The 15,217-nt window shown below is 39.7% G+C and overlaps 2 protein-coding genes across 2 annotated transcripts; one reads left to right on the plus strand and one right to left on the minus strand.

Moving 5' to 3' along the window:
• Nucleotides 1-742: 742 nt before the first annotated feature.
• On the plus strand, nucleotides 743-3,579 carry chtf8 (CTF8, chromosome transmission fidelity factor 8 homolog (S. cerevisiae)). Its single transcript, XM_007249216.4, has 3 exons — nucleotides 743-1,058; nucleotides 1,141-1,258; nucleotides 2,862-3,579. Exons 1-3 carry the CDS (start codon nucleotides 1,036-1,038, stop codon nucleotides 3,093-3,095), a joined length of 375 nt encoding a protein of 124 aa, XP_007249278.1. The 5' UTR covers nucleotides 743-1,035; the 3' UTR covers nucleotides 3,096-3,579.
• Nucleotides 3,444-13,361, minus strand: has3 (hyaluronan synthase 3). The gene is made up of 4 exons (XM_007249215.4): nucleotides 12,515-13,361; nucleotides 8,579-9,208; nucleotides 7,749-7,850; nucleotides 3,444-7,042 (listed from the first exon to the last, which is right to left on the minus strand). Exons 2-4 carry the CDS (start codon nucleotides 9,206-9,208, stop codon nucleotides 6,113-6,115), a joined length of 1,662 nt encoding a protein of 553 aa, XP_007249277.3. The 5' UTR covers nucleotides 12,515-13,361; the 3' UTR covers nucleotides 3,444-6,112.
• Between the last annotated feature and the right edge of the window lie 1,856 nt (nucleotides 13,362-15,217).

The following is a 15,217-nucleotide window of genomic DNA, read 5'->3' on the forward strand; positions in this document are numbered from 1 at the left end:
AATGAATTAAATGAAATTAAGGGTTTTATATAATTTATGTATCTACATAGCATCACGGTAGAAACTTTAAATAACGTTTAGTTACTTGATGCAAACTACACTGATTTAATAACTTAGTCCATCAGTTAAACAATCAGTAAATTGCTCCTTCAATTTAATAAATCATTCTGCCAACTGTTAAAGTTATTTTACCAACACTAAACCAACCAAGTAAACTTTTTAAGTATAGTTTTAACACATGAAATATATTTCAGAAATATAGACTTATAGGATAGTTTTGGTAAAATAAAGTTTTATCATTTGAATCATAAAAACGTATATATTTCTATTAAGTACATTACCAGTACAGAGTTAGCACAGTCAAATAAAGTATACTTTTTCAGTGTACACTGAAATACAGATTAAGTGGCTAAAATGTAAATTATTATTTATTCATTATTATTTATTATTTAGTCGATTATTATTAAGTAAATATAGTTCAAGTGCACTATTATTATATTTAAATATACAACTTATTGACAATATAAGTACTTGACTTGATTTTACTTGATTATACTCCATCACCTGCTATTATTATAACACTGTGAGACAGTTGACACTATTTGTGAAAATGTAATTTAAAAAAATGTTCTATCCTTTGTAAATATATATTAATAACATACTGTGTTGACTCACAGTGGAATACATGAATAAATATATATATGAATTCATACACAGACTTTTATTTTGAAAGTGTGCCAAAGTTCACTAGGTTGAACTGGCGGGAGACTTGAGAGCTCTTATTACGGTTTATACACATACAGCCAGCTCCTGCTCAGCTGTTATTTGGATTTTATAAACGACAGTCATATTTTTATTAGATGTAAACGTATGATTCATTGCATTGACATTTAGCTAAGTAGTTAATTTAACGGTAGATACGGCATTTCGTTTAGTTTGACTCTTACAGACAGAGCGTTAGCTACGCTAGCTAGCATCATAAACAGCGTTTGTTTTGAGATCAACCCCTACTGAGATCAGCTGTAGTTATTTGCCATGGTTCAGATAGTCATCTCAAGGTATGTGTGTAAAATAAGTTAATCACATTTCGCTGTGAAAACTGCGGTGTTTTGTAAGTGACTTTCCTCTGTTTACCTGCAGTAAGGCTGGGGAAGGTCCTGATGAATGGTTGCTGGTGGAGTTACAGGGTGAGATGTTGTCGAGACAGAACACTGGTCTGGCTGGAAATCTTATGGGAGATCTGCACTACACGAAAGAGGTACCCAGTTTTACTACATGTGCTGTAGGTTAACGTTTCCCCAGGTTTACAGCGCAGTAGAAAAAAAGTGATTCAAATACCTTATCTTTCCCATATCTGCATTACCTTTACACACAAATGTATTTCATGCTGGGTCAGTCTCAGCAAGGTCTAGAGTTACATTAGACATAATTCACTGATGATACACAGTAACGTTATCTCACAAAAGTCAAGTCATGAGGCTTTTATTGTCATTACATGTGAGTACCATGGTGCAACATGGGACAACAACAATAGACAAACATAAACTGCAAGGTGTAACGATAGTGCAACATAAAACTGTAACACTACAGTAAAAAAAAAAAAAATACAAAAGACAAGTCAGTTTAACAGACAGGACAGTGCAGTGCTGACACAGTAGTGATTACACCCCTTATATTTTTGTAAATATATATAATTTCATGGGACAACACTGATGATATGACACTACGTTCACATTACCAGGCTATCGTGACTCAAATCAGATTTTTTTGCTCAATGTGTGAACGTGCCAAGATTTATTTTTTTATTTTTTTAATGATCAGATTTGAGTTACTTTTATAACTTTTATATGTGGTCCTAAATCGGATACGTATTCGATCCATGGACATGCAACATTAATGTGAACGGTCAAATCGAAATTCATGCGTCTTTTTGCTTTTACTCTTTCGTACCCGCACATCTCTTGGTGCAGCTGTACAGCTATAGCTGCAAAAGCAAGCCACCTGGCCTTTATAAAGCTACAAGTCGTCTCTCAAATATGAGTTTTTTGTTGTTTGTGAAGAAGGTGAGGTTTATACTTATTAATGTGCGCATGTGAGGCGTTTCAGGGAGAGATCTGTTTACCATACACACAGACACAGCTTACTTATGTTTGTAAATGTGAACCAATCCAATCTGAGCAAAATATTGGATTTGAGCAATGTGGCTTGAAATGTAAACATAGCTTTGGTACAATGTAAAGTAGTAAGTGTACAACTTTTTGTGTGGCCACCATTATTTTCCAGCACTGCCTTAACTCTCTTGGGCATGGAGTTCACTAGAGCTTCACAGGTTGTCACTGGAATCCTTTCCCACTCCTCCATACAGCTCAAGACCATGATGCTACCACAACCATGCTTGACTGTAAGCAAGGGACAGTTGCTTTGGTACTCCTCCCCAGGACGGTGCCACACATTTTTACTTACTCACTTTTGTTGCCAGCAGTGTAGACATTAATATATGTGTGTTATTTTGAGGGCACATAATATCTACACTGTTATACAAGCTGTACACTGACTACTTTACATGGTATTAAAGTGTCATATCTTTATAGGAAAATGCTTTTTAGGATGGAACATCAGTGTCTAACTATCATTATTTCTGGCTTGAAATGTTTTTTTTACAAATTTAAAATGCATCATGTTCAGAATATGTGATTTATTGCAGAAATAAACTATGCAGAACTATTTATAACATCAATAGATGGTCCTATTGCTGACCCCTAGTGTAATAAATGCTGTCACATCATCAAATAATTTATTCAGTAATAACTCCACTAATGTTGATTCACACAGTTTGAGTCACCTTTTGTCTTCTTTCCAAGGGTGTACCAGTGCTGATAGTGGGACATCACATCCTCTATGGGAAACAGGTGAAACTGGAGAAACCCTTTGCTGTCCTGATGAAGCACTCTGGCCTCCCCCAGGAGGGTGAGGTAGCCATGGAATGTAGCGAAGAGAAGCCTACCACCTACACTGTTACAGCGCTTATCAAAAAGAAGCTCATATTCAAGACCCGCCCTAAACCTATCATTACTAATGTGCCTAAGAAGGTTTAGCTAATGGACTGTCAAACTGCACCGTGGGAGGCCTGCTATATAATTCAGCAGCATGTTAAGCACTTCTGTTTTCACTGACTCTGTTCTGTAAGATTTATGTTGAGGTAAAATGTTGAACATGCACTGCAGAAGTTGTCTTGGAACATCAAACAAAAGTACATGATCGAGAGATTGATTTGCTGAATGTAGTCAAATACAGTATACCTACAGACTATACAATTATATTTACTGGTGGCAAAAGTCCTCATTGTGTATTTGACAAACCATTACTGTCAAAGTGTAAGTGTTTCATGTATGTGTAGGACACGTAGGCATTTAGTTCACAAAAAAGGTTTATTTTAAAAAAAAAAAACATTTGTAAGGTATAATAAAGATATGCAAAAATAAACACAGTTGATGTTGCAATAGTCATATCAAACACTTTAAAAAAAATCATTCTTTTACATATTTAAATATTTACACAATAAATTCATTTGAGGTCAAACAGTATGTATGACTGCTGTTTTCAGTTGTTTACACAAAGAGAGTGTAACAGACTGGTTTCCCCAGACACGTGTTCAAGCTAGTCTTGGACTAAACCACAACGCCAACAGTGATTAACCACTTTTTAGACTAAACTTAGGCCTAATCTTTGTCTGGGAAACCAGCCCAGTGTCAAGTCCTAGCAGACTGTGATTCATTATACCATAAAAAGGCTGGTGTAATGAATGAAATAGCTTTTAAAGCGACTGTTAGTTGTGCATTGTGAAACGGGCAGTTGACTGAACCACACTCAATTTTAAACTGGAATCAATTGTTGAATGAACAGTTTCCCAAATTCTTCAAATCAGAGCATCCTAAAATGGTTTAGTATATTCTTTACACTTCCTCTAACAGTTCAAATGTTAACCTGGACCTTGGACAGTATGTCCATAAACATGACGCCCCATACAGTGCGTCTAATGAAAACAATGTACATAGATTGCTCTGCATCAGTATTCTTGCATTTGATAAAAATATCCCAAATATTTTATATTAAAATAGATTAATTACATTGAAGTGTGTGAGAAAATCAATAAAATAAACATCACATAGCTTTCACACTGAATGGAGGGCCCCATTGTGATTCCCATGTAGCCTAATCATAACCATTAACTTTATCAGAAAAAAAAAATAGACATATTCATATATGAGACTAGAATTTGTCCAGTCAACACTGAGTAGAACATCAAATTGGCAACTATTAATTTAGTTTTCTTTATGGCATGAAAATGGCTTTTTCAATCGTAAAGTAAATTTATAGGTCCTGCACTATACATTCCACATCAGATGCTATGACCGAAGCCTAATTATTGCCTAAATACCAATACCGTTCCTCATAATGTGTTTATACACATAAAATTCAAGTTATGCCCTTGGAAAATATGCCTACCAAAGGTCAAATAATACTTTTAACCAACTGTCCAGCATATGTAAGCATGCAGTCACTTCATAAGCACCCAGCCTGTTTACTGAAATAAGTCTAAATAAGTCAAGTACACTAGTTGCAGTGTTCTTTGCCAGATTGCCAGAGCTCATAGAGAGGGAGGTGTGGAGGCATGTATGCAGAAGTGCAATCAGTAAACCCACACATTTGGCACTGAGAGTGCTGCTACATGAGGGTTAGTTCAATAAGTGAGCATCAGTACTCCTCTTTATGTCTGATTCTGCATATTAAAGTAAAAATTTAATATCACTACTCAATACTCAAACCCCTTGTTTATATACATAAAATACTGAGTTGACATTTAACAAATAAGTTCATGAAATAAGTAATCTAACTGATTTCCCACATACAATGAAAAACTAATAAGCATTAATTATTTAAAAAAATGGTATGTATTTTTTACCATTGCTTTTCAAGAACAAACATTGTAAACATACAGTATTATGTGTCTTCTTTGCGTGTTCAAGTTTCAGTTTGCATAGTCACCCTTGATATTTTTCTTCACAGACACTGTGCATTTTACTATTGCAGTATTCCTGAACTGTTTTGTCCCCACTTCCCATCTTCTAGATTAAAAAGAGCATGAAAACTAGTAATATTAGCTATTTTAGAAAGGAAACTTACTAAAGGCCGTGGAGTATGATTCATTATTGTTTATTTCATGTCGAATGTAGCTGGATTTTAAACTGTTTGACTGCACTGGGAATTTTGCCAGATTGTATAACCAATTAAATTATGATTAAAAGTATCTAACTTTGGCGGAAGATGCCAGGGTCCTGATACAGAGTTTTGATACAGTGTATAATTCCCATGCAGAAAGTTCTAAGTACTAGTACTAGTTTGCTGTGGATTTAATATGCTAGTGTCTAAACTGTCTCTCTACATTTATATAATATTATATTATATTACTGTTTTTATATATTCAGCACCTTTGCTGGACTTTTTTTTCTCTGATGTGTGCTTTATATTTGAAAAGCACAATTCTGCACAGCTGGTAAATAGCTTTCTTGAAAGGCCATCGATATGTGACTGCTGGTACACAAAACAACCTTCAACCATCAGGAATTAAGCCTGTTGTAGACTAGGCTTAAAAGCGCCATTTAAAATTCTGTGTAGTCCAAGACTAGGCTTAAAACTAGGAAACTGCCTTTAAGTTAGTTAACTGGATGAATATAGCACCAGGAGAATTGAGGGCAGCTTCAGACTAATCCTAGATCCAGGCCTGTCACGATAACTATTTTTCATTGGACAATATATTGTCCCAGAAATGCTCGTGACGTGATATAATTAGCATTTTTAGATCATTTAAAAATCCTAAATAAATAAAACATAAATAAACCGAAACCACTGTTTTAAACATACTGACATACCAGATCATTCATTTTCATAAGCTGTCTACACTAAGAAAGATATTACAGGCAATATCGAGGTCAGCAAACATGATTGAGCTCATGTCTATATATTGTACGACATGTCTATATTGTAGTTATCAGGACAGGCCTATCTAGATTATTTGTCTGGCAGCACCATTAAAGTAGTATTGACGGGCATGCTAGGCCTCAGCATAGGGCAGATGATACTGCTCCTCTCTCTTGTTACAGCGCTTGGCCACTATAGCCAAATAGAGCACCAGGAGTATTAGCCAATAGCAGGCGTACAGGATGGTCCCAGCAATGAGCAGTACTTTCTCAGTCTCGCTGAAAGGCTCCTGTGTCTCACAGTAAATGGTGTAAGCCACTCCTCCGAGCAGAATGACCGCCCACACAGTCACAGGCACGGCCCCAATGAAGTTCACCACAATCTTTTTCCTCCCAGATGTGCCCCATCCTGCTTTATTAATAGTCAACAGGGCAAAGATCTTTGCTGGCAGGAGGCTAGACATGTAGAGTAGAGAGTAGAGGGACATGAAGATCATCACCAGGCTGCCCCTCAGAAAACAGGCATAGGTGGCCTTAACCATTCCCACCAGCTGCACCGTAAGCAGGAATAGCAGAATGTTCCACAGCCGCCCACGATAGAAAAGGTGGATCACTGTAGCCACCAGGAAGAAGGGGAAGAAGCCTGTGACCACAGACTCATAAGTCATCCAGAGGCTGTGCTTGTGGAACCAAAGAGCATTATAAAGCCACTCCCGGAAGTAGGACTTGCTCCATCGAGTCTGTTGGTTAAGCCAGCGTAGATACCGAGTAGGAGTCTCGGTCTGACACTGGGAACGTGCTGTAAACTTTGTCTTGTATCCGAAACTGAGCACCCGGTTGGTAAGGTGCCGGTCGTCTCCAAAGCTGCACTTGCTGCCCAGGAAGGTCTGATGATACCAGGGCTCCAGGAACTGCTGCAGGAGGGAGTTGCGGTACATACCCAGAGGGCCACTGATGCACTGAACGCAGCCAAAGTAGGACTGACAGGCACGCTCTATGTTGAAAGCCATCCAGTACCGAACACTGCTCAGGAAGGATATCCAGGAATCATACTTGTTTAGGATCTGAAACAATTAAAGGGCAATTTAGTCAAGTTTAAAAAAAAACTTGGAAATACATGGTCATATGAGAATATTCTGACCACCCCCTTGTTTCTGAGCTCCACTGACCATATACTGTAGGAGCATGTTGTGTAGCTCTGTAATTATAGTCTAGTCCTGTTGTTTCCCTGCATAGTTTGTTATCCTTCTTTCTGGTCCCAGAGCACCACCAAAGAATATGCATTATTATGTTTATTCTGCAGTGACATTGATGTGGTGGTAATAAATGTGTTTTGTGCTGGTAAGAATTAATTAGACACAGCAGTGCTCCTGGAGTTTTTAAACACCTCAGTGTCACTGCTGGACTGAGAATAGTCCCAACAACCATAAGCATCCCGTGGAGAATGACCTGTTGACCACCTAAGTAGGAGTGTCTAATAGAGTTGACAGGAAGGAAAGTTTACATCTCCGACACTTATTTCTCCCATTACAATGTACCCAGCAGTACTAGAGAATGGCAGCAGGGAGACACTAAATGCAAAGTTAAAGTTTATTCAAACAGGCCAAAAAAGTATGCAGAGAAGCAGATGGACTGCAGTCTTCAGAACTACAAAGTGCTTCTATATATTTATTTCTGTAGAAACCATAAGGTAGTCAAAATATTCTGACTGCATTTTGTATTTTTTTATTCTGTTAATGGGTGAAGGTCTGCTTTGTAATCATTTCTCACCTGTACATCTCCTCCAACTCCACCCACCTCTGGGTCCTCCTCCATGATCTTCAACATCTCAATAGTACATGCTGGGTCCAGAACTGTGTCTGAATCGCACACCTACAGGCATATAAAAGTTTATTTTAAAATGGCACAGTCTTTACACTATGTACATTTGAAATTGCTGGGGCTTATGGCAGCCTTAAGGTTTTGTAGCAGATGTTTGAAAGTCTATCTGTTTTCTTCAGCTCTTGATCACCAGCTGTGCTGGAGCAATGAGAGGTTGCTGACAGCACACAGGTGTGCACAGAGTGCAGGTGAGGAGGCAGTGGAATGACTTTTGACCTCTGTGTGATAGTGATAGTAAGCACAGGATATAAAGCAGAGGATCAGAAGATAAGCTACTTTGAACAGTGAATAGAACAACATTAATGTATGGCATGAATAAAACCTTTCTAAAAGATCCAAACACTATTGTTAACCTTAAAGTAATGATGATATTAAAAAAAATGTATGGATATACACAGTTGAAGTGTAAAAACAGGCTTAGAGGAAACCACCAGGTCTCTAGCTCCTATACACTGGCTAACAGATACCTGCACTGGCCAGATTTACAATGTAAAGTGTGAGGGAAGAGATCATGGCCAATTCCGCTGGCTCAAGCTCTGGCTGCATGATTCAGGATTCAAACTTGTAATTGTTAGGCAGTGTCATGAGCTCCATTTTCCCAGCCTATTTTAGTTTAATCCAGGATCACTAAAATTAGTCTCAGTACACACAAAGAAGCCTTTATTTTATCTTAGTTTGAGAAAGCATTTTTTTCTCTGGAATTCAAAAGTTTCACTTACCTGCACATAATCCACAGAGTTCCCCAGTGCTTTGAAAGCTGTATACATGACTTCCCTTTTCCCACCCCATTCTTGCATTATACAGGAGTAACGACAACTGCGAACCATCCTTGCCACCCGTGCAGCCTCCTCCGCATTCACTGAGCCCGACTCTGCAGCCCCAGCCCCATCGCTGTGGTAGTTTCCCTTCCACACCATACAAGCAGTGTGCTCTGCTCCCCCCATTATTTCCCGAAAGATTTCCATCATGTAGGCATCCTCAGGTCGGTTCCCATCCACAACCAACACCACCTTGAGGCTTGGGAAGGAGATGCGGCGAATGCTACGCAGGCACTTTCGCAGGTAGTCAGGGTCCTCCTGGTAAGCAGCAATGCAGAGGGCCACAGTGCGCCGCAGGTGGCAGGGCCGTGAGGGCCCCCGCATGTGCCGGTGCTCTAGATAGGCGAAGAGGCTCTGCAGCAGCAGGTGAAGTGAGAGGAAAGCGCCGTACAGGCCGAAGGAGAGGTGGTGTTGCTCGGTGTGGATGAACTGGTAGCCGGTCACATATGCCAGCAGGATAGCAAAGAGTACCACAGCTGCAAAGAGAGTGGTAATGAAGATCCGCACCGCTGTGCCACAGCGAGAGGGCATCTGTGGGGGAGAATAGGTAGTCGGGGCAGAAAGTAAGAAAAAGACAAGAAAAGACAGTAAATATTAAAGTAAAAGGACTTTAAATTACCACATTAATGTACAAGTACTAAACAATATGTTTTAATTAATTTATTTTGTAAACCACACAGAACCAATTTTTAAGTTTAAACACCTTAAATTCAGAAGGTTTTTCATTTTAAGATGAGTCTGCATTGTAGATTAATACTAAAGTCATCCAAACTATGAAGAAAAACATGGGTTTATGTTGTCTGTGTCTTCTTTAAGAAATGTTATTAAGAAAAAGTTGCTTAATATGGACAGATCAACTGTTAATGAGCCTCTGTTACATTTTCAGCTGTACTGGACTTCTTGGCAATCACTCATGGCCTGTCTGTAAATAGTTCCTCCATGTCTGAATTCTGAATGTAGAATAAATGACGTAGAAATAAATGATCAAGCTGATCTTCTCATCTCCCTTGCTCAGGTTAATAACTTAATTAAAGGCTTGGAAAGGTTTGGCCGCCACTCTGTAGCATCCTGAGCAGAGAACAATCCCCCCATTTATTTCAGTCTGTGCCCCCTGCCCACGAGAAGAAAGAGCCTTACTCTCAGTTCACTGCCCTCATATCATAACAGCCAATTCTATTGATCAGACTGAAGAAATAAGATCCATTGCTGCAAAAGTGGACATTGCTTTCTCTGGCAATGTGATTTTTCCCAAGGTCTCTAAAAGAAAATAAGGGTTGTTTTGAAAAAAAAGTAGTTTGCATTGTCATTGTCATAAACCGAAATGCAGAAGATAAATAAGTAGTTTTTTCTTCTTGATTAAGTAATGGACAAGCAAAATCAGTTATCTCGGTTGATAAAATAGTTTCATGATAATGCAACACCTAAACCTGGAGCCACAGGACTGATAGCAGCTGGAAGGCACTCGTAAGTGTATCTGACCCTCTAACTAGATTTTCTTAGGGCTTTTTAGCCTAGGAAACTGTGGAAGAAGAAAAGGCTCATGTCAAACTCAAGTGCACCCCAACAGTTATTCTGTCACAAAAAATGCTGTGCTTACAGAGAGAGTGATGATATGTAAAGAACAGCCTACAACATCAAGAACTGTCCACTATGTTTGCCTCAAGACAATGCCTCAATGATATCGGTGCACCCTGAACCTAAACACCTACACAGTAATAATGAACGTCAGAAAAAAAACAAGATTTACTTGATTATATGATCATAATAGGCAACAATAAGTAACGGTAGTGACTTAGTTATCTGATAGTTGCTGCTGATGCTCTAGAGGCATTTAAGAAGAGACAGTTCTGCACTGTTTGTTGCCTCAGAGTGTCCAGATTTACCTCTGTAGCGTCCAAAGAAAAAAAACAGGCAGGCCTCTCTTTAGATAAGTAATTTAAAAAATCCAGCAGAGAAAAAGATCCTGGTTGAGGAGCAAAAAGAATGTTCTCAGACCCGATGAAGAGATAATAATGAAACCTGTAAATATCCAATACAACACTGCAATTCTTCTGACTCCTTGCTCCTCTTGCTCAGAGGCTGTCTTACAGGTGAGGGGAAGAGTGAATGGGGAACTTGGCTTTGAGACAAGACACTTGACTCATGGAGAAGAATAAGAGAGGGAGGGTTGAGAACAAGAGATTGAGGGAAAGGGGGTGGCAGGAAAGAGGATGGTGGTTGATGCGGTTGGGTACTCAACAACTCCCTTTGTAGATTTAGACTGTGTTGATGCTTGCTGTCAGTACCTTGTTAAAAATGGACATTGATCTCTTGAGGCAGTGAGAGATACTTATAAGTCTTAGAAGAATCTCTATTTAAATAGACTGAACTATTTAAACAATTGTTTTATTCTGACAGGCAGAAACAAAGAAAAATGTATCAAGCTAAGACTTATTAAAGACATTTAACATGCTCAAGAAAAGGGGAAACTGTTACTGGTAAAAAATGACTTAGTTATTCACTTTATTCTGCCAGGATGACTGAGATTACAATTTCTTGCCACTAGGAGGCACATGCACAACTACATCATATTACAGTATGCCACTTATTAAACTAGATGGGTATTGTTTTAAAACATTTTGCAACACCTTGAATGTTCTAAGTTTTTTTTAAACCTTTAGTTAGGTAAGAAGCACCTGAGGATGTTTTAAATAGCCATATTTTAACAATGTGTTTCTTTAATTTTCTCTACTATTGTACTTTTGTTATTTCAACTATTGTTACTATTGTTATTTTATTTTAAGTGCTACTATGAATAAAGAAATGCAATTGAAATAATACAAATAATAATAATAAAAATAATAATTCAAAGGTTTACAATTTGTTTTAAAAAAAGAGAATAAATGATGTCTCACAAAAATGAAGAAATCCTCAATATATGGTTATTACCTAAAAGGGTTTAAATAATGACTAGGCATGGCAGAACTCTAAAGAGTCCTAGAAATACTGCAGTTATAGTCAAAGAAAACATGTAATGTATAAATGGGGTTAAAACTAAATTAATTACAACCAACCAGGTGAACTTACTAGTCAAAAGGTACCACGTGACAATAGCCACTTGGTAACCTCTGAGATATTCACAGCTATGATGAGATCAAAGCTGTCTCTTGTCCTTTGAAAAGTCTAGCCCCCACTGGGCTGCACTGCTAATGAACTGATACGTCTAAAGCTTGCCTGGGTGTTAGAACCTAACATCGGGACTCGTAAATCTCAGGAGGGTCTTTTCCTAAGGCCACCAGACCCCTGTATTAAGTCAATCTCTGATGACATGGAAAGTTACGTGGGCAGTATTTTCCTTGGAGAGGTCCCACATCTTCAAACAGAATTCAGAGGTGTTCCTGTCTGCTCCTGCCGTTAGCCAGCAAGCCTCGGGCCACAAACAAGAGTGCCAGTAAAACAGGCCATGTACCACATTTACAGAAACTGTAAATGTAATAACTCTAGGAGCACACACCCTACAAATTTACAAAGGCCTACATTAATACTTGGACACTTTGTAAAAGAGAAAGCTCATGCTACGTGTCATTTTAAAAGAGCAATTATAGCACCCCAGGTTTTTTTTCCTGTTACACCTTTCTGTACACACAAGCTTACAGAAGCCCATTTGTTCAAGCTGAAGAGTGCACACCCTCCAAAACTGGTAAAATCCTGTCACAACACACTAGCCATTACTCTATTTAGGAATAGAGCATATTCCTATAAACTTTATAGTCAAGTCCAAATTTAGCACATCGTAACAATATCCTCAGACACCATAAACAAACATTATTACTCCAGCTGATGTGTTAGATACCATACCTTCCCAGCCCAGTGGCGGCGATGGTGGGCTCCCTCTGCTTTGGCTGGAGTCACACACAGACTTGTAGGGTGTGTGTTGTCCAACTCTCTTCTCTGCTGCAGCACTACAGCACGCTCCTTGTTCTGCCTGCTGCTCACACTACATCTTTATCCCAGCAGCCCTTAATTCAGGAGATCCCTCATCCAAAAATACAGCACCCTCCTCCTCCTCTTCTTCTTCTTCCCTGGTTTCTCCACCCTCTCCCACTCCCTCTCCCCTCACCTCTACTCCTTCCTTCTATTCCCCTGCACAATCCTTAGGCATCAGGCCTCGGGCCTCTCAGTTCAGAAGTAAGAGCAGCCTTCCCGAAGCCAGCATCATGGAGAGGTCGAAGGTCTGCACTGCATCTGGCACATCTGGTCCTTGGGAAATGCTCTCTGTATCGTCCAGAGATTGACTTAAATTCAATCTCTTGATGCGTATCATCCCACTTACCTTGTTCAGGGCCCGGCATGCCTGCAGATAGAAATGTCCTGCCTTTAGGACAGGCACAGGTTCCCAGGGTGCTCTCTCCCTGGCTTAGCCCGAGAGCTGTGCTGCAGTGCTACCTTCCCTGCCTTCATTCTGCACCTCTCTGCAGCACAGCACAAACCACCAAATCCCAGCAAACCCGATTCTGCTGTCACACTGCTGTCCTGCCTGGCTTTCTCTCTCTCTCTCTCTTGCTCTCTCCCACTCTCTCTCAACCTGCCTGCCCTTCACTTCTCTGCACCCTCTCTCTCTCCTCAACTGCCCTGCTCTGCTCTGCAGTGCAGCCAGCAACCACAAGACTCAGGGACTGTTTGAGCAGACCCGCTCGCCCCTCGGCTGCTCACACACACCCACCCTCTCAATGTATCCATTATAGGCTTATTTATTTATCTATCCCTCCTCCCTCCACACCATGCTGCTGACAGCCTGCAGGTCTGATGCAGGCTGATGAAGAGGTGGGGAAAGAGTCAATGAGAGGAAGAATATTAGGGTACAGAAAAAAGGGGAGGGTGCTATGACAATCAATATCCACTCTGCATACTACGTGTACATTGTCTCTGTAACATTCCTCTGTCCTACCTGAGCTAACCTCCATTTTTAGACCAATAAAAACTTCACTTTCTAATAAAAATCATAGTTTGCTTTCTTTTCCACTGCCCGTGCTGCATGGCAAAGCAGGTAATTAGTGTAATAGCTCTTTCTCGGCTGGACAGCAGTGAAGAGTAGAGTAGGGTCACTGAGGGGAGGAAGGAAGGGAGGGAGGGGGTTCAGCATGGCTTCTGAGGTTTCATTTGGTGCTGCAGCATCACAGCAGCCCCCATATCGAGGGAATGTCCTTGGCTCTGAACCAAGGGTACAATACAAAGAGTCAGTTCCTAAAAAAGGGCAAAATGAATATGAATTCATGGTAAGATACCCCTAGGATACCTTTAGAATATGAAATGCATTAGTTATCTTCAAAGTCATCTTTAAAAATGTACTTCTAATGTTATCCCATTTCTCCCCAATTTGGAAGGCCAATTACCCAACCCACTCATGAGGACTTCCTTTATAATGCATGGTGCCCCAAACACTAGGAGGGTGAAGACTAGCACATGTTTTGAACTGCCACTAATGTGCTGACCAACATTGTCTTGGTAGTGATGTGGGGAAAGAGTGCCATCTACCCACCCATGAGAGCAAGGCCAATTGTCAAATCGAATCAGATCTATAGTGCTTTTACAACTGATGTTGTCGCAAAGCACCTTCAAAGAAATGTGATCGAAGGACAGAGAATCAGGCTAAACATTGAACAGTACAATACAGAATCTCCAGTAAACGCAGAGGCAAAGAAAAACTCCCTCATGGCTGAAGGAGGAAGAAACCTTGGGAGGAATCAGGGCTTACATACAACCCCTGGCAAAAAGTATGGAATCACCAGTCTTAGATGAGCACTCCTTCAGACATTTCATTCTGTAAAACAAACTCTGATCAAAAACATGATACAATAATAAGGTCATTCCAAAGTGCAACTTGTTGGCTTTCAGGAACACTCAAAGAAATGAAGAAAAAACATTGTGGAAGTCAGTGAATGTTACTTTTATTGACCAACCACAGGGAAAAAAATATGGAATCACTCAATTCTGAGGAAAAAAGTATGGAATCATGAAAAACAGATAAACAAAAGATGATTCAAAATACATCACTAGTATTTAGTTGCACCACCTTTGGCTTTTATAACGGCTTTCAGTCTCTGAGGCATGGACTTGATGAGTGACAAACAGTATTCTGCATCAATTTGGTGCCAACTCTCTTTGATAGCAGTTGCCAGATCAGCTTTGCAGGTCGGAGCCTTCTTGTGGACCATTTTTTTTCAATTTCCACCACAGGTTTTCAATTGGGTTGAGATCTGGACTATTTGCAGGCCATGACATCGACTGAATGTGTCTTTCTCCAAGGAATGCCTTCACTGTTTTTGCCCTATGGCACGATGCATTGTCATCTAGGAAAATTATTTCATTATCTCCAAACATCTGTTCAATTGAAGGGATGAGAAAACTGTCCAAAATGTCAATGTAAACTTGTGCATTGATAGAAGAATTAACCACAGTCATCTCCCCAGTGCCTTTGCCTGACATGCAGCCCCATATCATCAAGGACTGTGGAAATTTGGTTGTTTTCTTCAGGCAGGCCTCTTCATAAATCTCACTGGA

This window comes from Astyanax mexicanus, chromosome 9 (assembly GCF_023375975.1).
Source record: "Astyanax mexicanus isolate ESR-SI-001 chromosome 9, AstMex3_surface, whole genome shotgun sequence".
NCBI classification, from domain to species: Eukaryota; Metazoa; Chordata; class Actinopteri; order Characiformes; family Acestrorhamphidae; genus Astyanax; species Astyanax mexicanus.